Here is a 23,155-nt window from a genome sequence, read left to right on the forward strand (position 1 = left end):
TTAAATTTTTATTCCATGACTGTTTAGCATATAATTCATAATTTCACCTGTGTTGTCAGTGAGCAATTGAGAGCATGCTAGATGGTTCCACAGTTTATGTTCTGAGGCAGAGCTATTTGGGCCTTAAACCTACGTATCAGGATTGCTTTACAATGGCATTCCTAGGAAAAGCCAGAGCTGATAAGATAGCCAAAGATTAATTCATTTAAGGAATGTTTCTGCCTGGCTTGACATTCTCATGGCACAGAATTCCAACAGTGAATCTTAAAACCCCACTTTGCTCCTAAAACTAACTCCCTGCCCTTATTCTCTCCTCTCCCTCATCTCACCCTTCAGGAAGCATAAGCTTATCTGTCTCTGAACTTTGGGATAGCATGGAGGATGAAGAGAGGTCCTATTAGTAACATTTCTCATTCTCTTTTCCTATTAAATAAGAAGGTTAAATAAATAAATAAGAAGGTAAAAGCAGCCCATTAAAATAGAACCCTGGCATTACATGTAATCAGATCTGTAATATTAACCAGTTTACTAGACCTTATCTTTATTTTCATGAATACATGCGGACTATGACAACGAAAAATATCACCGAGGGTATTATTGTGAGGTACAAGTAATTGCTTAAATTCAAAAATTAAGTCTAACGTCAGTATTTCTGAGGTATTTCTGCTTTAGGGCTATCAGAATTTATGACATTGGTTGAAAGCATCAAGGGTAAATATCACCAAGTCTGAACTATGATTTCTTTATATATAGAAAAGATTTTAAAATAACTCACTCTGGACCTGATGTGGAAACTACGGAAACAGTGTAAGTAAGTTAGTGGGGTTTTGTATTAAAGATGCAGGGAACAGGTACTGGTTTCTCCTCCATTATTAATTAGCTGGGTGTTGTTGGGCAAGTCACTTAATCTCTGTGGGTCTTATTTGCTGATTATCTATAAAAACAGATGAAGCAGCTTTCTGAAGGTGAGAGGTAGGAGGGACATCTGAACTTTTGAAACCTGTTCTCAGATATATTATTCAGATTGAGTTTATGTTATCTATATGAGATTGAAGCCTTTAGTTTCCAATGTAACTTTTGGTCCGGTTACTTTTTCTTAAGGTTCTCTGTTTTTCTCCCACAACTCTTTTTTTTCGGGGGGAGGGCAGCATGTAGAGAGATGTAGAGGGGTCAGAGATTAGGGAGATTGTGAAGCTAATTATTAAACAGAAACTTTCACAATTGAGTATTAAAATAAGTAGCTCAAATAGCACTGTACTTCTACACTCTTTTCTGAAATATTTTAAAAAGAATGGATATATGACTGTTGTAACTTTTTTAAATACTAAAAAAACATTTTTAGCAGTGCTTTTTATTTCTATACTTAAAGTTTAGAAATAGTTATTTTAAATTTTATTTTTTATAAACATATATTTTTATCCCCAGGGGTACAGGTCTGCGAATCGCCAGGTTTACACACTTCACAGCACTCACCATAGCACATACCCTCCCCAATATCCATAACCCCACCCCCCTTCTCCCAACCCCCCTCCCCCCATCAACCCTCAGTTTGTTTTGTGAGATTAAGAGTCACTTATGGTTTGTCTCCCTCCCAATCCCATCTTGTTACATTTATTCTTCTCCTACCCCCTTAACCCCCCATGTTGCATCTCCTCTCCCTCATATCAGGGAGATCATATGATAGTTGTCTTTCTCCGATTGACTTATTTCGCTAAGCATGATACCCTCTAGTTCCATCCACGTCGTCGCAAATGGCAAGATTTCATTTCTTTTGATGGCTGCATAGTATTCCATTGTGTATATATACCACATCTTCTTTATCCATTCGTCTGTAGATGGACATCTAGGTTCTTTCCATAGTTTGGCTATTGTAGACATTGCTGCTATAAACATTCGGGTGCACGTGCCCCTTCGGATCACTACGTTTGTATCTTTAGGGTAAATACCCAGCAGTACAATTGCTAGGTCATAGGGTAGTTCTATTTTCAACATTTTGAGGAACCTCCATGCTGTTTTCCAGAGTGGTTGCACCAGCTTGCATTCCCACCAACAGTGTAGGAGGGTTCCCCTTTCTCCGCATCCTCGCCAACATCTGTCATTTCCTGACTTGTTAATTTTAGCCATTCTGACTGGTGTGAGGTGATATCTCATGGTGGTTTTGATTTGTATTTCCCTGATGCCGAGTGATATGGAGCACTTTTTCATGTGTCTGTTGGCCATCTGGATGTCTTCTTTGCAGAAATGTCTGTTCATGTCCTCTGCCCATTTCTTGATTGGATTATTTGTTCTTTGGGTGTTGAGTTTGCTAAGTTCTTTATAGATTTTGGACACTAGCCCTTTATCTGATATGTCATTTGCAAATATCTTCTCCCATTCTGTCAGTTGTCTTTTGGTTTTGTTAACTGTTTCCTTTGCTGTGCAAAACCTTTTGATCTTGATAAAGTCCCAATAGTTCATTTTTGCCCTTGCTTCCCTTGCCTTTGGTGATGTTCCTAGGAAGATGTTGCTGCAGCTGAGGTCGAAGAGGTGGCTGCCTGTGTTCTCCTCAAGGATTTTGATGGATTCCTTTCTCACATTGAGATCCTTCATCCATTTTGAGTCTATTTTCGTGTGTGGTGTAAGGAAATGATCCAATTTCATTTTTCTGCATGTGGCTGTCCAATTTTCTCAACACCATTTATTGAAGAGGCTGTCTTTTTTCCATTGGACATTCTTTCCTGCTTTGTCGAAGATGAGTTGACCATAGAGTTGAGGGTCTATTTCTGGGCTCTCTATTCTGTTCCATTGATCTATGTGTCTGTTTTTGTGCCAGTACCATGCTGTCTTGATGATGACAGCTTTGTAATAGAGCTTGAAGTCCGGAATTGTGATGCCACCAACTTTGGCTTAGAAATAGTTATTTTAATGAGGAAAAATTTCCTGTGATGGGGCACCTGAGTAGCTTAGTCAGTTAAGCATCTGCCTTCAGGTCAGGTTCTGATCTGAGTCCTGGGATCCAGTCCTGCATTGGTCTCCCTGCTCAGTGGGGAGTCCCCTTTGCCCTCTCCTTCCCCCTGCTTCTGCTCTCTGTCTCAAATAAATAGATAAACTCTTAAAAACTAGTGTATTTAAAAAAAAATTTCCTGTGAACTAAAAAGTAAAATTTACAGTAATACATTTGGAACTGCAGTTTTTAAACACTTTCTTTGGTTTTGTTTCTTTTGCTTCACCCCAGCCCCAACATACACAGAAAGAGGCTTATTGTGTCTGTTATTTTATGGACTTGCACACGGCTTAGATTTTGTTTACTTTTTTTTAGTCAGTAATTATTCTTGTTTTTGTTACCATGAACATGAGGTTTCAACAGTCATACAAGAGTAGTTTGCGGCATCTTGCAAATGCTTTGACGACTACTACCACCTACCCCCCTGCTTCCAATGGGAAAAACTATGGTGGAAATCATACTCATGGTTGATCCAGTACAGGTTCTCTCTCTGATAGAGACATCAACCATGTACTTCAAGTGTTTGATTCAAGAAGTCAGCATCTGAAGTTGGGGATAATATCCTAAGGTATCCTTTCCTTGAAATATATATGTTAGATTTCTATCTTCCTTTATTCACCTTTTGGAATAGCATGTTCCCTTAATTTCTTACTACTGAAATAATGCTTTCTTCAATTGATTCTACATTCATCTCATTCTTAGGTTGAAGGGGCTATATCTTTATTAGGGAATTTTTTGACACTTAAGTGTGCCTACACCAGAAGGGTCTACTCAAGTTAGTTTCTTCTAATGTGATAGCATTTTAATATTTTAGTTTTATTTCCTGGATCATCTATGGTTCTGCCATGTCTTGTGAGATGTGACCAGTGTAGGACATGGATAAGAGTAGGAAATTTACTTCTCAGTACGTTCCTTAGTTTCCCATATTACGTTGGTCCTTTTGAATGTAGCACCACCTTGCATTACCTTCTCTTAAAAACAGTTGCAGGTTCCTGGGGTGCCTGGGTGGCCCAATCAGTTAACCCTCGGACTGTTGAGTTAGGCTCAGGTCATGATCTCTAGGGTCATGAGCTCAAGTTTCATGCTGGGCTCTGCACTCAGTGGGGAGTTGGCTTCCCTCCTCCCTCTCCCTCTGCCCCTGGCCTTGCTCCCATGCACGCACTCTCTCTCAAATAAATAAATAAATCTTAAAAAAAAAAAAAAATCTTGTAGGTTCCTTATGATCTTCCAAAAATTTTTAATAGCTTATCATCTCCAATATTTTGGGTAACATTTCTTTGTATCTATGAGTGTCACTTTCCTATATCGAAACCCACCTTCTGTATTCTACCAGTTATGTAATGACTTAGAGAGGTTTGTGTCACAAGTACACCTGGAAATTTCATTTGTGTATGCCTTCTCCTAGATTGTTTATAAGACCTTAAAATGATTCCTAGTTCATATCCTTGAGGATCTTCATTGTTTATTTTTACTTTATTTCTGTCTTGAAATAATGTCTTTATAACTTCCTTCAATTCAAAGTGATTCAGCTTCCTAAGTAGTGTTTGATATGGAGGTATAGTTAACAATCACTTATTTTCTTGAAGGGTTTTTTGTTTGTTTGTTTTTTGTTTTTTAAACTCTGATTGCTTCATCAGACATGTTTTCTCCTCACAGGTATCATGTTGATTTCCTCTCAGTAAGTTTATAGGGAGCTTTCTAAAACTTAATATTTTATCTCCTGTATTAACGAACAATGTTTAAATCTTCTTAAAACAAATCTTTTTAGTGTAGGTTGAGGGGAGGGTGGATCTTACATATATTTTGAACTAAAGGTTTTATTTTACCTTAGTATATTATTTTAATTGAATTTCCTTTATTTTTATTTATTTATTTTTTTAAAAAGATTTTATTTATTTGAGAGAGAGATCACAAGTAGGCAGAGAGGCAGGCGGAGAGAGAGAGAGGGGGAAGCAGGCTCCCTGCTGAGCAGAGAGCCTGATGCGAGGACCCTGAGATCATGACCTGAGCCAAAGGCAGAGGCTTAACCCCTGAGCCACCCAGGCGCCCTGAATTTCCTTTATTTTTAATCAGTTGACTTAGTAAGTTAAAAAAAAAATTCCAAGTTTGCTTTTATTTCATCCCTAGAATATTTTTCCTGGTAAGGTAACACAAATAGTATACTGGAATCTTATTTCAAGTATGTACTTTTTTTTGGATAAATAAAATGAGATTTAAAGAGAGTAAATAACTTGCCCAAAATCACTAAGCAGGGAGTGATAGAGTGGTCCTTTTGGAATCTAAAACCCTCGTTTAACCACTGTGCTGGATTTCTTCAGTTTAGAGTGAAAGATGTGAAAGGGCACAACCTTGGGCGTAGTGGTTGAGCATATAAAACTAAAGTGAAGGGCTTGTATCTTAAGATAGATAGCACTACAGAAATCATAGTATATTATTTGAATTTAAATGAAAGAATATAATGTTTTCATTCAACTGATGAATATAGTCTATGGTGAGATTTCGAAAGCTGAGGTATTTTTAATTAAATGTCATCAGAACATATTTGATTACCAATTTCATGTGACTTCTACATTTGGTGCTATTGTATTTTCTCTTTATCAAATTTACCCTAATATGGCCATAATTTCACTTCTAGGTGGTAGGGCTGTATCGATTATGTGGTTCGGCAGCAGTCAAGAAAGAACTTCGAGAGGCTTTTGAGAGAGATAGCAAAGCTGTTGGTCTGTGTGAAAACCAGTACCCAGATATAAATGTAATAACAGGTAATAAATGTTTTTTATTCTTTGTACACATTCTGGAAACACTACATCTATAGGAAAAGGAATTGAGATACTATTTTGTAGCCCAATTTGAATCGGGTTTTATTCTGAAGTCTTGTTTTCCTTCCTTCACAGACATTACCGTGTTATTTTCTACGGGGAGGTACCAAGATGTGGTCCCTGCCCTCAAATAGGCAACAAATATTTGGGGAGTGGAGGTGGGAGTAAGATTTGCATTAAATTAGCTGTACTAGGAAGCAGAAGGAAAAGGGTACATTTTCTTCATAGAGGGATAAATAAAACACCATTAGAGTTCAGTTTGATTGGAGCTTAGGTCATGTAAGGGCATTGACTATTTGGGTAGAGAATTCAGATAGACAGAGGGGACCCATCAAAGATTTTTGAGCAAGGGAGTGAAATCTTTAAAGATAATCTTCGAATCTGGCAACTCAATGTGATGGATTGGAATTAGAAGAAGTCAGAAGACAGAAAACCAGTCAGGAAGCCTTGGCAGTGGTCCCAGCTGAAGGAGTCTCATAGCAGTAACAACAGGAAGGAACAGATTTAAAAGGATATGAAGAAAGAGAGGGCCCAGATAAGCATGGCTTGGATACCTGGTTGATTAGGTACCATTTGCAGAAACTAAAAAGCTGAAAGGAGAGCTACTGCTTTGGTGGAGAAATGTAAAGAAAGATTATGAATTGGGTTTCTTTTACATTGAATTTGAGGTGCTAGTAGGAGATCTGTGTGAAAATATCAGGCAAAGTAGAAAGTACAGTTTAGGAGAGTAATTTAATCCAATATATAGCCTTGAAAATATACTTCTAATACTCCTGATACATGGGGGTGGAAGATGGCAATGTAAGGGTCATTGACCTGTAGTTGTAATTAATGCCTTGCGATTGTCCATAAAGTTTGAAAAGATATGGGCTTTGAGACTCTCCAAACTTTGGAAGGCATGCAAAGGAAGATTTAGCTAAAGAGATTGAGAGGAAAGGAGTCAGAAAGTTTGGGAAACAAAAGACAGCAGAGTTTAAGGAAAGGTGTGAGGCTTTTGATTGAGAGATTTTAAGATGAGAACAGAAATAAGTCCTTTGAATTTGGCCACTATGAAGTTGTTCATAACTAATGGATATCTTCAGGGACTATTGGCTTATAATTCTATGTTTGTTTTTGTTGTTGTTTTACTTTTTATTAGCAAAGTTTTGAAGCATATACAAAAGTAGAGAGAATACTATGACAAACCCTCTTTATCTATCACCTGGCTTCCATAATCAACACATGACCAAACCTGTCTCTTTTATACCCCCCACTTATTCTCCCCTAGACATGGATTATTTTGAAGTATATTTTGGATATCATATCCATTCACCTATAGATGCTTTGGTATGGGGGTCTCCAGATCTTCTGGGTTACTATGATAGTTCTCTCTTCCATTAACTACCATTTTTTTTCATGCTGTAATATTGTTTATTTATCTCTCTAATTTGATTTTTTATATTACATGCAATTAATTGCTTAGGAGAGAATTTGAGGAAGGTGCAACTTGCACATATTAAAGAGATTTTTGTTGGTTAAAGTCCTTTAAAACTTAACTTTTAGGATTGAGGCTTTTCATATAGATGAGGTTCCCACTCTCTGAACTCTGAATGGCTGTATTTTCATAATATTTAATATATACTCTTAGATAATCAAAACTTTGATCCCAACCATTTTAGAAGAGACAACAAACCAAGGCACCTTTTCTTTCATATACATTTTAACAAATCAGAAATACTGGATACTTTTATTTTTGTAAAGGAAGAAAGTTTATCCTTTCTCTCTAAAAAAAATGGATCATATCTACAAAAAAGTAGAATTTTCCCCTTAATAATATGTGATTAAAATTAGCAAAGGACCCATTTTATAAATTTGTTAAAGGAAAATTTTATAAGTAGCAATTCCCAGGAAATTACACTCTATAACCCAATGAAATGAGATTTTGCCTTGGTGGAGCATTATCTTAGAAATAAAAAGAAAATAAAAAATAAAAAATAAGAATATCAAATATGTACAAATTAAAAAGGTGAATGATGTGGTTTATTTTGATTATTTGCTATGAAAAGATCCTTAGAAATTTGTAGCATGTGATATGAATAATAGATCATTGAATGAATATTAGATTTATAGCATTCTTTTCTAAAATTGAGAGTTTCCATAATTTATGAATTGGGCATTTTTTGGCTCTATTCTTTGTACTCTTCCATTTCAGGAAAGCTAGGTTTTATTTTGTTTTGTTAAGATTTACTTATTTATTAGAGAGAGAGAGAGATAGGGAGGGAGGATGGGGGGAAGGGGAAGTGAGAGGAGAGAGAGAATCCCAAACTGACTCCACGTTGGGTGTGGATCCTGACTCAGGGCTCTATCCCAGGACCCCAAGATCACTGCCTGAGCCAAAACTAAGAGTCGGGTGCTTAGCCAACTATGCCACCCAGGCGCCCCAGGAAAGCTGTTTTGTTTTTTTTTTAAAGAACCTAGAACTATTTTCTTTCTTGATAAAGAGCAAAGGAAATGATTTAAAATTGAGAAATGTCATCGGAATTACAATAAATTATACACAAGGTCTCATTATGTCTCAAAAGAAAGGACGTTATTGATTTGGGGAATTGGCCAGTAATGATGTTGCCTAATGTGTTTGTTCTGTGTAAACTCCCATTTCTAAGTAAACTTTCGAATATAATTAACCGTTCAGTAGTTCTAAAAAATGAGCCATTAATAAAGTGAATAATAGAGTTTACTCACAGTTTAATGTGTTCTTAGTAGCTGGTTTGTCTGGAACACGGAATGAACTGCTCCAGACAAACCAGATTTTTCAAGGAAGTGCAAAATTTAAGGTATGAAATTTATTCATATTTCTTTATGGAGCTTATTTATCATAGGAACAATAGAAGCAATTAGAAAAGTAAAAATATTTATCATTTAGTGATTATTAGAAAAGAACATGCTTCCTGCAGAGGAAAATTTACCTACCTTAGGTAAACTGTCTTCATATTTCAGTATTACATGATCGATATCTAAGTTCAGTACTTAAACATTTATTTGACTGTGACTTTTTCTGATTTTAATTATTTTTAAATTATTCATTCTTTTATTTTCCCTTAAAAGAAAACTTGGTCAGAAGTAAACCCCAAATTATCTTTCAAACATTAGTAATTTTCTTCACTTGTGCATATTAAATAATACATTTTCCCATACCATATGTATTATATGTTCTCTGATATCTGGCACATTAACTTTCAAATTATTTCTATGTTTCTTTACCTGGATTGAACATAGACATTTAAACTGTATAAACACTAAGGAATGCAAAACACTGAATGATCATAGATGTAGCAATCTAAATATACTGAGGCAGTAAGAACCATTTGATCTGAGTAACATCTGTGGAGTGTGACCAAAGTAAGCAGGAAGTTCAGAAAGAGTAAGTGAAGTAGGGTGGGTCAGAATAATGGACTTAAAAATTAATTTATAGCATTAACTTCAGGAAATGTCGGTGAGTTTATGTTCAAATCTATCTACTCTAGTGTATCTTTATTATCTATAGAATTTTCACCTGAGAAAGATTCTCATGGTCCTGTACTTGTATTTTCAGTATTCTTGTTCTGGTGAGTTAACTTTTTGTTACAGTAGGTGCTGATAGAGGATAAGGGCACTTCCTCAGGGGACAGTGTCTCACTTGAAGAATGAGTTTAATTAGATACTAATCTTCATATTCCTGCCATTGCTTGTAGAAAAATGGTATCCATTCATCTAACCATTATATGTTGTATGTTACTATACACCAGACACTTTGCTAAGGCATTTGAAATACAACAATGTGTAAGAGATCATCTCTATCCTCAAGAATACTAGTCTAAGGGGGAAGACAGAGTCAGAGATAGCTGATTATAATATATGAAGAGGAGCACTTAACTTATTGTGGGAAAATTAGGGAAAACTTGGTGGGAAAGGTGACTCCTCAGCTAACTTAAAAGGTGAACTGGACTTCGCCAGCCAGGGTTTAGCAAAAACCTGGGAGACGGCAAGCTACATGATTTGCAATACTTGCTAAAGAGAAAAGCATCAGGCAGGTGAGTGGTGAGAGATACCTGAAATGCTCTCTCAGACTGGAATCCAGACCTGACGATGAGGGTCATTTGGAAACAGCAGAGTTAGAACATGATCATTTTCACTTTTCTCTCTCTCTGTCTTTCCCTTCCCTCCCTCCCACCCTCCCTTCCTTCCAACTTAGTTGGTTGAGTTTCCCTGTACTAGGTTTTATAATAGCGCTTACACATTAAACATGTAGAGGCATCTGGGAGGGCTAAAAGAAAGGTATGGAGATGGTGATCTACTAACTCTTTGAGGTGAATATGTGTAGTTCTATAGTGACTTTTAAAATTATTATTCCCGTGTATTTAATAAAAAACAAAACTTAAAAAAATGTTTATTTGTTTTGCAGTGCTAAAGAGTAAATAAATACTGAAAGACTATTTGTTTTGGTATTTTTCTCCAAATCAGAACCAGAGTTTTAAACTTAACACTGTACACTCCTGGGGGTACTGGTGTGATGGTGGCTATGGAAATCAAAGTAAGAAACCCAAATGAGGGGCACCTGGATGGCTCAGTTGTTAAGCCTCTGCCTTTGGCTCAGGTCATGATCCCAGTGGGATTGAGCCCCACATTGGGCTTCCTGCTCAGCTGGAAGCCTGCTTCTCCCTCTCCCACTCCCCATGCTTGTGTTCCTTTTCTCGCTGTCTCTCTCTCTCTCTCTCTCTGTCAAATAAATAAATAAATAAAATCTTTAAAAAAAAAAAAGAGAAAGAAAAGAAGCCCAAAAGAGAAGGGGAGTCTATGCATGAGAATAACCAGAGTCCATTTAATCACTTACCTTTCCCTATCTAGAAATTAATTGGTTTATTTACTAAATATTTATTGAACATTTACTATATGCCAGGTATTCTAGGCACCAGGGACAAGTGAACAGGATAATAGTATCTCAGTCCTTATGTATGCTTTCTAGTGGGGGAAGAGAGAATCAGTAATCAATCCAATGAACAGTGAGATCTAGTAACTTACGAGTGATAAGTAGGACATTGGGAATGATCCTGACTGGAGGTAGTAGTCAGCTTGGTGACTCCAGTAGCTAGGGGATCAGAGAAGAAAGTTAATCTGAGAAATGCTGTTTGAGCTAAGATCTGTATGATACAGCGTTAACTATTGGAAGATCTGGGGACAGAGCTCTAGTTAGAACAGAGTGATTTTGCTGAGAATCAATTAAAAAAAAGATACTACAAATTAGTCTTTGAGAGGTAGAAGTAGTTTTAGTTATTAGAGTGCTTTTTTTTTTTTTTAAAGTATGATGATACCTATCATTCTATCATGGAGGTTAGTAGAATTTTCCTATATAGTTGGTCTTTGTGCCTGAATGAAGGTGAGAAGCATATGGTTTCATAGTATCTAACTATTACAGAGCAGCTTAAGAGATATAGCCAGAACTAGTTCTTTATTTACCTGTAATTGCCTGCATTTTCTTCAAGTACATAATGAAAAATTTACTGCTTTGCACTAAATAAATTTCTCCATGTAAAATTTTCCCAAGTTTCCCTTTAGTAGTTCCTGTGGCAATAAAGATTGTCACCACAAACTTATTATCTTAAAGTTTTTATGTCTCCACAGTGTTTGAAATATGTTAAAAAGGCATTATAGCTTAAGATACTCCAGTCTGTTACTAAGTTTTTGAGGTAAGGTCATAAAACTAATGTCTAGATTGATGAGTAGTTACATAGTATCTGTCACAAGGTAGTATAAATATCTCTTCTATGTATCATTTTGTGAAATCTGTTGATTATTTTTCCAATGAACTCTTTGTCTACATATAGAAAAGGAGCTACAACTTTTACTTCATTGAACATAATGTACATTGAGCATTCTCTAAGTGCTTAGTATTCATTAGTAATAATTCCCCCTTATTTACCCTCAAATTATGTGTGAAGTAAGTATTCTTGAACTGGGATTAATTTAAAATTCCACTTATATTAATGGTTGTTTAGTATATTATATAAAGGATAATGATATTTGAAATACGTGTTTTACTAAGCTATAAAGTTATCTTTTCTGGAGATCTTTTAGGTTTTAATTTAATTTAATTGCTTTATAGGGTGAGTCTCAAACTACCAGGGCATATTAAATTTTGTTAGAACTAACAAGTCTTGCTTTGTTAAGGAACACGTATGGAATCTTTTTTTTTTTTTAATCATGCCCTAGAGGGTTAGTAGTGTCTTTATTTGGCAACTACAAGAAACTGCATTTTCACTTTCTAACTGTAACTCAATTGTCCTCTTTACACCAAGTGTTGCTATTCATTTTAGATAGGTTTAGACTGTGAAACTAATGATGGTAGTAAAAAAAAAAAAATCCTATGATATAACAAGAAATGGGAACAAACAAGACTCAGGTCTATGGTATATAAAATTCTTTATTATTATCATCACTGTACATCTGACATGTATTCTTTGTTATGATACGCCAAGCTCTTTATATATATCATATTTCTTTTTGTATGTCAAGGAAGAAGTTTGGTCAGTAGTTTACCAACTGTTTCCAGATTGTTGTCTTTTCACTGTTGAGTAGAAACTTATGCTTTCCTGAGGAATAAAGCTCTCTTGAGGCTCATGGCACCACCACCTGCATCTTTCCTATTTACCATAATCTACAGAACTCTTGGGCATTCCCATTTACTCAGTGAACACTTTGCTATCTCACCAATGGTTATATTTCCAACTGAAGTTCTGCCTTTGTCCTAAGTGATTTTAATATGCAAATGAAATGACCCATCCAGAATCTATTAAAAGTCAATTCTCTTTCCATTGAATTGTATAAAAATAGTTGATTTTTGCATATTGATCTTGTACTTTGCTAAACTCATTTATTAGTTCTGTTAGTTTTTTAGTAGATTCCTTAGGATTTTCTATATATAAAATTATGTCATCTGCAAATAGAGATACTTTTACTTTTCTCTTTCCAAGATGGGTCCTTCTTATTTCTTTTTCTTGCCTAGTTGCCCTAGCTAGAACGTCCAATATATGTTGAACAGCAGTGGCAAGAGTGAACATCCTTATCTTGTTCTTTCTTTTTTTTTTTTTTTAAGATTTTATTTATTTATTTGACAGAGAGAGATCACAAGTAGGCAGAGAGTCAGGCAGAGAGAGAGGGGGAAGCAGGCTCCCCGCAGAGCAGAGAGCCTGACTAAGTGCTTGATCCCAGATCTCTGAGATCATAACCTGAGCCAAAGGCAGAGGATTAACCCACTGAGCCACCCAGGCACCCCATTTTTGTTCTTGATTTTAGGAGAAAAGCTTTCAGTTTTTGACGATTAGTTATTATGTTAACTGAATTTTTCATAGATCCCTTTTAGCAAGTTGAGGAAGTTCCCTCCTATTCCGAGTTTTTTCAGTGTTTTTATCATGAAAGTGTGTTGGATTTTGTTCAATGACTTTTATGAGTCTATTGAAATGATCATGTGGCTTATGTCCTTTATTTTATTAATGTAGTATATTACATTAATTGGTTTTCAGATGTTAAGCCAACCCTTGCATACCTGAGATTAATCCCACTTAGTCATGATGTTTCTTCTTCTTCTTCTTCTTTTTTTTTTTTTTTTAATATATTGCTGGATTTAGTGTACTAGCATTTTGTTAAGGAATTTTGTGTCTGTGTTCCTGAAAGTTATTGGTCTGTAGTTTTCTTGTGATGTCTTTGTCTGGTTTTGATATCAGGGTAACACTGGCCTTTTGGCTGTGATCCTTTCTTCTATTCACTTTGAGTACTCCTCCCCCCGCCTCCGCCATTTTCTTAAGATAGAAATTGAACCCATTGATTTGGGACCTTCCTCCTTTTCTAATGTGGACACTTAGTGCTATAGATTTCCCTCTAAACTCTGCTTTAACCTCCCACAAATTTTGATGTGTTGTGTTTTCATTTTCACTTAGTTCAAACACTTTCTGGTCTTCCTTTTTCTTCTTTGAATCATGGGTTATTTAGAAGTATGTAAGTTTGTGTCAAAATATTTACGGAATTTTCCAGATATTTAAAATTATTAATTTCTCATTTAATTCCATTATAATCATAGCACATACTTCATGTGACCTGAATCTTTTTTTTTTTTTTTTAAGATTTTATTTGAGGGAGAGGGGGAGAAAGAGAGAGCATGAATGCAGGGAGAGGCGGACAGAGAGGGATAAGCAGACTCCCTGCTGAGCAGGGAACCTGATGTGGGGATTGATCGCAGGACCCTGGGATCATGACCTAAGCTGAAGGCAGACGGTTAACCAACTGAGCCACCCAGGCACCCCATCTTTTTGTATTTGTTTAAACTGACTTTAATGTCAAGGACACGCTCTTCTGTGGTGAATGTTTTCATTTGAACCCTTAAGAATGTGTGTTCTGGTGTTTTGGAATGTAATATACTATAATTATCAATGCAGTCAAGTTGATTAATAATGTTGTTCCAATCCTCGATGTCTTTATGTGTTTTCTTTCTTCTTGTTAAGAGAGGCATGTTGAAATCTTCAACTATGATTGTGGTTTTGACTCACCCATCTTCTACTCCCTCTTTCCTTTAAAGGTTTCAATTACACATGCATTAGGTCACTTGTGTTTGTTTCACAGCTCACCTATATTCTGTTCATTTCTTCTAATCTTTTTTTTAAATCTCTTTAATTTTAGATTATTTCTATTGCTGTGTCTTCAAGTCATTAATCCTCTGCTAATATTAATTTCATCTATTGTATTTTTAATCTTTGATTTTTTAATTTTCAGTATTACAAGTATGATCTTTTCTTCATACCTTCTGTGTCTCTACTTAGCATGTTCAGTCTGTCTTCTAGCTTCTTGACTATATGAAATACTGTATAATAACTGTTTCAATGTCCTATCATTTATGTCATTCCTGAGTTGGTTCACAATTGATTTTTCTTCTCGCTGTAGGTCATATTTGCCTGCTTCTTTATATACATTGTAATTTTTTGTTAGATGTCAGATATTGTGGATTTTATTTTCTTGGGTGCTAGGTGTTCTGTTTTTTGTTTTTTTAATCCTTTTAATACTTCTGTCTTGCTCCCTCTGAAACCTGTAGAGGAATTCTTCCTTGCTTCATCATTGCTTTTGGTGATTTGCTGGCAATCTTTGGCATTCCTTAAGTTTATCAAGACCTCACTCCAGTCCTCTGCCTTCACAAGGTGTTCTCTCAGGCTTCTTCACGTCCTTTTCCATCTATGCATAGCTATCCCTGTGTTCAAATTCCCCTTTTATAAGAACACCAGTCATATTAGGACACACACTAATGACCTCATTTTAATTTGATTATCTCTGTAAAGATCCAAACAAGTCCACATTCTGAGGTACTGGGGATGAAGACTTAAATATATTTTCTTTGTGGGAGACAGTTCAACCTAGTACAGTACTGTAGCCAAATCTCATGAGGTATGAAGTTTTTTACTGTGGTTGCTCAGGTCCGGAGCTGTTGCCTTCCAGTGTAAGCTTCTGAAATTGTTCCCTCTCATCATTTGGGCAGTTTTTTCTCTGGCTTTGGTTAGTTTCCTCACCAGCATTTGCTGATCAATACTCAGATAGAAACTCAGGGGGATTTGGAAATACTCAAGAGTTTTTTTCTGGACAGCTCTCTACTCTCTAATAATCTGTCCTTCAAGCTCTAGCTGCTTTGATCTCCTTAGACTTCTAGCTTCCTCTCCTCCACTTAGCTAGACCTACTAACTACCTGCATTTGTACCTCCTCACTGCGACCTGGAAGGGCTTTCCAGGCAGTAAGCTGAAGTAGTTATGGCATACTTCATTAGTTTCCCATCCCTTGGGGATCATATCCTTCTTTGCCTGATGTCCAATGTGTTGAACATAGTTTTGTTTTGTTTTCTAGTTATTTTATTAGGTGTTTCTACTTGTTTCAGGCAAGAAGTTAAATCTGGTCCACATTGCTCCATATTGGCTGGATTAGCTGGTCTATTTTTCTAGCCTGTATCTGAGTTGCTGCTTTCTACTAGAAAAAAAAATCACACAGGGGTATATCTTGATACTAGTATAAATCCATGGACTTCGAAATGAACTGGGCTTTCAGTGGTGTCTGCTAATAAATATGTGTTCTTGTCTCTCCCATTCCTCTTCTCTCATTCTCCGGAGTGTCTGTTTAATATTTTCTCACTCCTCAAATCCCACTTCACCTGTGTCACTCTTAGCAGGTGACCTTGCCTCCTTACTTCCTGGAGGAAATAGAAGCCGTCAGAGAGGAACCTTCTGTACTTGCTGTGACCCAACCTGCCAGCATGCCTTCTTTGGCATACATCCTTTGTACTTCTCCATTGCCTTTTCTGTAACAGTATAGAAATGATCTTCCTCACATTTTGGACTAATTTTAATTCCTTCATGTGTTCTTAGGAATCTCTTCTTCTTTCCTCTTTGAAGATTTTGCTCAACTTACTCCTCTCTCTTGGACCTTAAAAACCATTTTAATATCTTCTTTATATTAGCATTTAAATGGTCATGTCTCTTTCATTAAAAAAAAAAAATCCCTACTTTATCCTGCTTCTCTCCTTCCCACCCATCTATGGTGATCACCTTCTCAAAGCCAGATTTGAGCAGATTGCCTATCTTGCTTTCTCTGTCTCTATTTCTTTAATATCCATTTACTTCCGAACCAATTGCAACCTGACTTCTGTGTCCTTTATTCCCCTGAAGCTGTCTTACCAAAGTTGCTGACTTCTTTGTCTGGTGGACATTTTTTGATCCTTGTCTTGAATTTTCTCATGTTTCTTATACCTAGTTACAAAAACTGCCACCTTAGAATCACAACAAGAATTTGTTAGAAATACAAGGACATAGCTCAGACCGCTGGAGATTATGATTTAGTAGGGCTGGCATGGGGCTCTGGAATATATATATTTTTAAGTTCTTCAGGTTATTTCAGTGTGCAACCAGGTTTGCTTAACACTGTTCTCCATAGTACTTAATGTGGTTCTTATCCAACCTGCCTATTTTTGGCCATCGGTTGATATCATAGACCCTTTCTTGAAACATTCTTTTCTTGACTTCCTTGGCAGCATACTTGCCAGTCCCCCCTTAGCCCCTCCCTGCCTCTTCTCACTACCCATACTTCTTTAGACGCCTTTGGAAAATCCTCTTCCTGATGACCCCTTAAAAGCCATTGTTCTTTAGGGTCTTCTCACATCATCTGTGCCTCCCTGGTCATCTCATCTATTCCCAAGCTCTGTTATCCTCTTTAAGTTGATCATTCTCAGGGTCTCCAGCCATCTCTTTGTGAGCCTTAGATGTTTCTATCCAGAAACCTTGAATGTTCCCTAGAGACTTTATGCTGAATATACTTAAAATGAAACTCCTTCCCATTCCCTTCCCCCTCCATTTAAAGTATAACACTGCTCTCCAGCTAGATGCTCAAGCTCCAAACGTAGGAGACATCTTTACCCCTGCTTTTCCCTCAAAATCACAAATACATGTTGGATTTAGTGATCCTGTTTTGGGAGTTTATCCTATAGACATACGTGCATACATACAAGTAATGATGTGTAAGACTATTCATTGTAGCATGTTTGGGAATAACGGAAGATTAGAAACAACCCAAGTATTCCATCTGCAGTGACTGACTAGATAAAGTTCTGGAATGTTCATACTTTGGAATACTGTGATGTGGCTATAAAATGCCACTTTTTAAAATCTCACAGCATAGCTGGAGGATGGGATTCCAGTTTATTCCAATGGATCTTTTGATCCAGTCGTCTCTTTGGATACAACACCCCAAATCTACAAAGCAATGTAAGGAAGAATACTCTTACTCATCAGTAAACAAACAAAACAAGGTCTACTGTCTTAGCAACTTTCAAATACATAATACAGTATTATTAATTATAGTCATCATGCTATACATGGACCATTGTGTTCCTTAACTCTCAAAAGTCTAGAAACTCAAAATTCATGTAACTGGAATAATTTCCAACTAATATTAGTATGCCTTGTTTTCTCAACTTTTGTTTCACGTGTATTTATAGAGGGCCAGAATCAATAGAGTATATGAACCATGAATTGCTTACTTTATGAATAACAAACCTAATATGCATGATCATTGGGAATGATGTGTGTGCATTTTTAGCATGCTTTCAAAACAAGTCAATTACTGAGGCAGTTTATAAGATGTCAGAATGCTAGTGTTTTGTTTAATAGGTTTTTGTTGTTGTGTTTATTATTTTCAGAATATTAAAGGTTGACTATAACAATACTTTAAAAAAAATTCACGGTTTTTAAAAATTTTGTTCTGAAGACCAATTGCTGTCTTTGTTTTCTAAAGGTGTTCTTAAGGACTATCTAAGAGAACTTCCTTCTCCTCTGATAACAAAGCAGCTTTATGAGGCTGTATTAGACACAATGGCAAAAAATCCTTTGAAAATGTCATCAAGCGGATGTGAGAATGACCCAAGTGACTCTAAATACACTGTTGACCTGCTTGATTGTCTTCCTGATGTTGAGAAGGTAAATATAATGCGGTATGCCTTTTTCCATAAAAGCCAGCTAATGAATACATACTTAGCTCCAGAGCTGCAAATAATTTTTCAGTTATTTTATATTTGTGGCATTATGAGTTTAAGCTCTTCCTTTTACTAAAGGCTCCTTAAACAACATTAAGTCAAAAACCTGCTTCTTAAATGGAATAAATCTAGGTAACAATTTTATCTTTTCTATAATAATTTAGTTTAGGCAAAGGTACTTACTATACATTTTTTAAAACTATGATTACCTTTTTAAAATAGTATATGTTTATTAAAGAAAAATTGGGGGGCGCCTGGGTGGCTCAGTGGGTTAAGCCGCTGCCTTCGGCTCAGGTCATGATCTCGGAGTCCTGGGATCGAGCCCCGCATCAGGCTCTCTGCTCTCTCGGGGAGCCTGCTTCCTCCTCTCTCTCTGCCTGCCTCTCTGCCTGCTTGTGATCTCTCTGTCAAATTAAAAAAAAAAAAAAAAAAAAAAGAAAAATTGGGAAGATATAGAAAAGAATGGAAAATGGCAATTACCATTATCCAAAGGCAACCCTAATTAACATATTAGTTTATTTCCATTTAGTATGTAAACAATGTGGTAACTGTCATAGTGTACATGGCTTAGCCTCAAGACTTAAGCAACCCTCATCACCACCGTTTCTTTCCCTCTTGTCTCTTCCCATTTGCCGCCTCCTCACAATCTGAATCTTGAGATCCATATCTTCAGGCATGCCTGCAGAGCAGATATTAGGATAGCTGGGTCTACAGAACCAGTCTTAGCCTAGCTTTAGCTGTTGTTCCTTAGAACAAAAGGGAAATTAAGAGTGATATGGCTGGGCTTGTCCAGATGAGGCTGACTTTACCTGTATTTTTTATCATGTGAGGGTAGAAAGGGCAAGAATGAATACATAGAAATTTTTAGAAAAATATTTTATTTATTTGAGGGGTACCTGGGTGGCTCAGTCATTAAGTGTCTGCCTTGGGCTCAGGTCGTGATCCCAGTGTCCTGGGATCTAGTCCCGTATCGGGGTCCCTGCTCAGCAGGAAGACTGCTTCTTCCTCTCCCACTCCCCCTGCGTGTGTTCCCGCTCTCACTGTGTCTCTCTGTCAAATAAAAAAATAAACTCTTAAAAAATTTTATTTATTTGAGAGAAAGAGAGAGGGAGAGAGCACAAATGGCAGAGGTGGGGGGTGGTGGGCAGAGGGAGAGAGAGCAGAACCAGACTCCCCGCTGAGCAGGGAACCCCCCCCCCCAGTTTGGGGCTTGATCTCGGGACCCTGGGATCATGACCTGAGCTGAAGGCAGATGCTTAACCTACTGAGCCACCCAGGCACCTGAGCATATAGAAATGTTAAGCCCCAAAACTTCATTCACCAGTTTACTATAGTCTTCTGAACATCTTGTGCTTACTCAATTAGATTAGCAATTACTGCTTCTTTGGGTGAGAGAGGGGAACAGCTACAAAGACGTGGACAGCAGCAGAAGGGTGCGGTGAAGGGATAGAGATAGTCCTTCTTTGATATAAAATTGTGTCATTTTCTTATAAGTAAAGAAATGAGTTATCTAGGTATTCGAACACTTGTCCAAGTTATATTGCTTTTATGAGTGTTGTAGTCTGTCATCTGAATTTAGGCCTGTCAGGCCTCAAAACTCATGCTATTACCATCCTTTCTAAAAAGGCTGCATAACATTCCATTGAGTGAACTTGACGTAAGTTGTCACTATTCTCTTTTGTATAATATTTAGGTTTTGAACTTATTTGTATGTATTTGTATGCAGAGATTTCTTTTCAGTTAGAGTTCTGTATTTAGAATAGAATCTCAGTGAAGTTATTGATTTAAATGATGTGAACATGTATAGGCTCTTAATACATTTTCATATTACTTTTCAAGAGGGACACAACAATTACATTTTTTGGCTCATCTTAGTAGACAAAAAGTATTTTTTTAAATTTTAGGTTGTATTTCTTGGTTTGCTATTGAGAGTAAACCTAAGATGTTTAACCAGAGGTGGTTATGTTTGTGTGTGTGTGTGTGTATTGCTCACAGCACAATATGCTGAAACTAGCCTTAATATGTCAATGAATGTAGAGTCCCATTTGTGTTAGGAAATGTATAGTGATGGAGAAGAGGAACAGGTACTTATTTACAGTGTTTTTGTGATTCATATATTTGTTTTTATTTCAAAATATCAATTATAGTCTCCTCTGGCTTTCATTCTCTTGTCATCCCTTTCTTTCACAGCCAAACATTGAAAGAATGTTTATTTCGGCTGTCCTTACTTCTTCACCACACTTGACTACTCAACACATTCTAATCTGGCTTCCGACCCTATCTGTCTAGATTTGTTTTTGCCAAGGTTACTGATGACCTTCTGATCACTGAATCCAGCTGTCACTTTTGGCTCTAGAAATATGTCATTTTGATTTTTCTTTTTCTTTCTAATTTTTATAACTACAGTTTTATTTGTCATTCATTTCTTTAATATAATTATGAAGAAATTATATACTCATTTTATTTGTTAAGTGATTGATCTTATTCCAGCACTTCAAAAACATCATTTCTTTCCATAATTGCTTAAACCTAAATAATCTTCCACTTCTTGAGCAAACTCCCCTTACTAGTTCCCTCAAGTATTAAAAAGTATTCTTTTTCAACTAAATTTTCTGTTATTTCTAGCTATGCTATTCATGGTTTGCCTACTTAAAGTATTTATTGGTTAAGCGCATTAGCCTTTTTCCTAATCTGAATCATGATAAACCGAGTCATGTTTGAAATCTTTGGCTTCCCAGATTCAAGGATGGTAGTCCCCTACTCACAACTACAGGATTTATTTGTGCTTAAGATGAACATTCTTACCTAATTCCTCTTCCGTCACAGCCCAAGCTGTTGTCATTTTAGAGGAGGAAAGAGAGTAAACTGTTGATGTATATTTTCGCAGGCACTCCAGTTGAAATTTGGAATGCATTCATGAGACTTTTATAAAGAGTATGTATTTTAGCCATTTAATGGATCAGGTTATGTCATTGGAACCTAAGGGTCCTATGTAATGTTTTCATAAGAAAATATGTTTCCAAATATCCAACTTAGAAGCAAATCTTTGAAATAACCTTTAAAAAAGATGCCTACCTGTATTTTCTGCTGTAAATTGTGTCCTTAAATTTGCCCCTGTGTATAACTCTATTAAGTGAAATGTAATTTAATTTAATTTAATTTAGGCAACCTTAAAGATGTTACTGGATCATTTGAAATTAGTGGCTTCTTATCATGAAGTGAACAAGATGACTTGCCAGAATTTGGCCGTGTGCTTTGGACCTGTATTATTAAGTCAAAGGCAAGAGACTTCTACCCATAACAACAGAGTCTTTACTGATTCAGAAGAACTTGCAAGTGCTTTGGATTTTAAAAAACATATTGAAGTTCTTCATTACTTACTTCAGCTGTGGCCAGGTAAATGATTCTATGGAAATATTTTTCTCTTTCAATGATAGGGTGTTTGAATTAACTAATCTTTAAATATACCCATATGATTTGAGAAAATCTTTTCTAGATTTTGCTTTTTCAGATAGTTAAGAATTGATATCTTTAAATTTCTCCATTTAGATTTTTGCTTTCGCTGATAGACATATAGATCAATGTACACATTTTGGTCAGATCTGGATTTGTATCCTGGTTGTGTTGCTTGTTAGCATTCTGATCTTGGACAAGTTCTTTAACATCTTAGATCCTCGATATCCTCTTTTGTCATATGGATTTAATAATATGTTTATAGAATTTATAGGGGAATCAAATAAAAAGTTATGTTTGTAAGGTGCTCAGCATAGCTCTTGTCACATAATAGGTACTCTGTAAATATTAATTTCTTTACCCTTCTCATTTTTAGTTCAGCTGATATGAAGGAGAAATCATTTTCTCCTTCATTCAGTTCTTCTTCCTGACAACTTTACTATATCCATGGTTGTTCTTCAAATTTTCCAGGCTTGAGTGACAGTCATCTTTGATCTTTCCATCTTTCTTATCCATCCCTTGTTCCAGTCAGTGACAAAAAGCTGACAGTTATTTTCCTATACCTCTGTTATGTAGTTTCAGAGCTAAAGGAATATATATTTAATGAGATGTTCTATACAGGATGCTGTATTTAAGTTCCCAAATTTTTTTATCCTGTAGTGACCCCCCCGCTTCCCCACCCTGCATAATACCAAACATGAAAGTACCTAGGAACTTGTGTAATACACAGTAGTAAGAGTGCTTGAGCCCTGGAGCCAGTCTTGGATTTGGATCCAGATTGTGGCCCAGACACAGATTTAATTCCCCTAAGCCTCAGTAGGCTTCTCTATAAATAGTTCTTACCTTGGGGTTGTTATGAAGATTCTATAGACAAAGCATCTAGGCATTGTGCAAAGTGTTTTGTATAAAGTTAGCTTTGTTACTCTTTTAATGGTACATATGAGGATAGACCAAAGTACAAAGAAATGCTTGATTTAGTCTTTTTAAAAAAATCAAATTAATTATAGAAAGTGAATAAAAAGGTCAACTTGTAAGTTTATAAAGTTAAAATTTTTGCTTTCTTCAAATGCAGACCTTTAAAAACACTTCTAATTTTAACCAAATTAGTATATATCATTATATTTTAAAATCCCTGAATCAAGAGGTTCTGGATCAATTGGTTTGATTTCTGTATTTGGTACCCAACAGAAGGGAGCTCCCAGGTTAAAGTTTTAAATATGTGTTCCTATAGTTTTTTCCTACAACTGCTTTAATTCTAATAAGCATCAGGAATTGGGAAAGGAGCCATCTTCATCATTGACAAATGAAAACTTGCTTACCTGGAGTTTACTATA

At 36.2% G+C, this 23,155-nt stretch overlaps 1 protein-coding gene across 3 annotated transcripts in view; it reads left to right on the top strand.

The window, feature by feature from the left end:
* SYDE2 (synapse defective Rho GTPase homolog 2) overlaps nucleotides 1-23,155 on the top strand; it is a 48,630-nt gene that overhangs the window by 18,956 nt on the left and 6,519 nt on the right. For 2 of the 3 annotated variants that reach the window (XM_047727374.1, XM_047727375.1), the window contains exons 4-6: nucleotides 5,619-5,745; nucleotides 18,131-18,312; nucleotides 21,533-21,764. In XM_047727374.1, the coding sequence (XP_047583330.1) occupies nucleotides 5,619-5,745; nucleotides 18,131-18,312; nucleotides 21,533-21,764 (541 nt within the window). The remainder of the gene's footprint in view (nucleotides 1-5,618; nucleotides 5,746-18,130; nucleotides 18,313-21,532; nucleotides 21,765-23,155) is intronic. The other variant, XM_047727376.1, reaches the window with a different exon arrangement.

The sequence above is a fragment of the Lutra lutra genome, chromosome 4 (assembly GCF_902655055.1).
Source record: "Lutra lutra chromosome 4, mLutLut1.2, whole genome shotgun sequence".
NCBI lineage: Eukaryota > Metazoa > Chordata > Mammalia > Carnivora > Mustelidae > Lutra > Lutra lutra.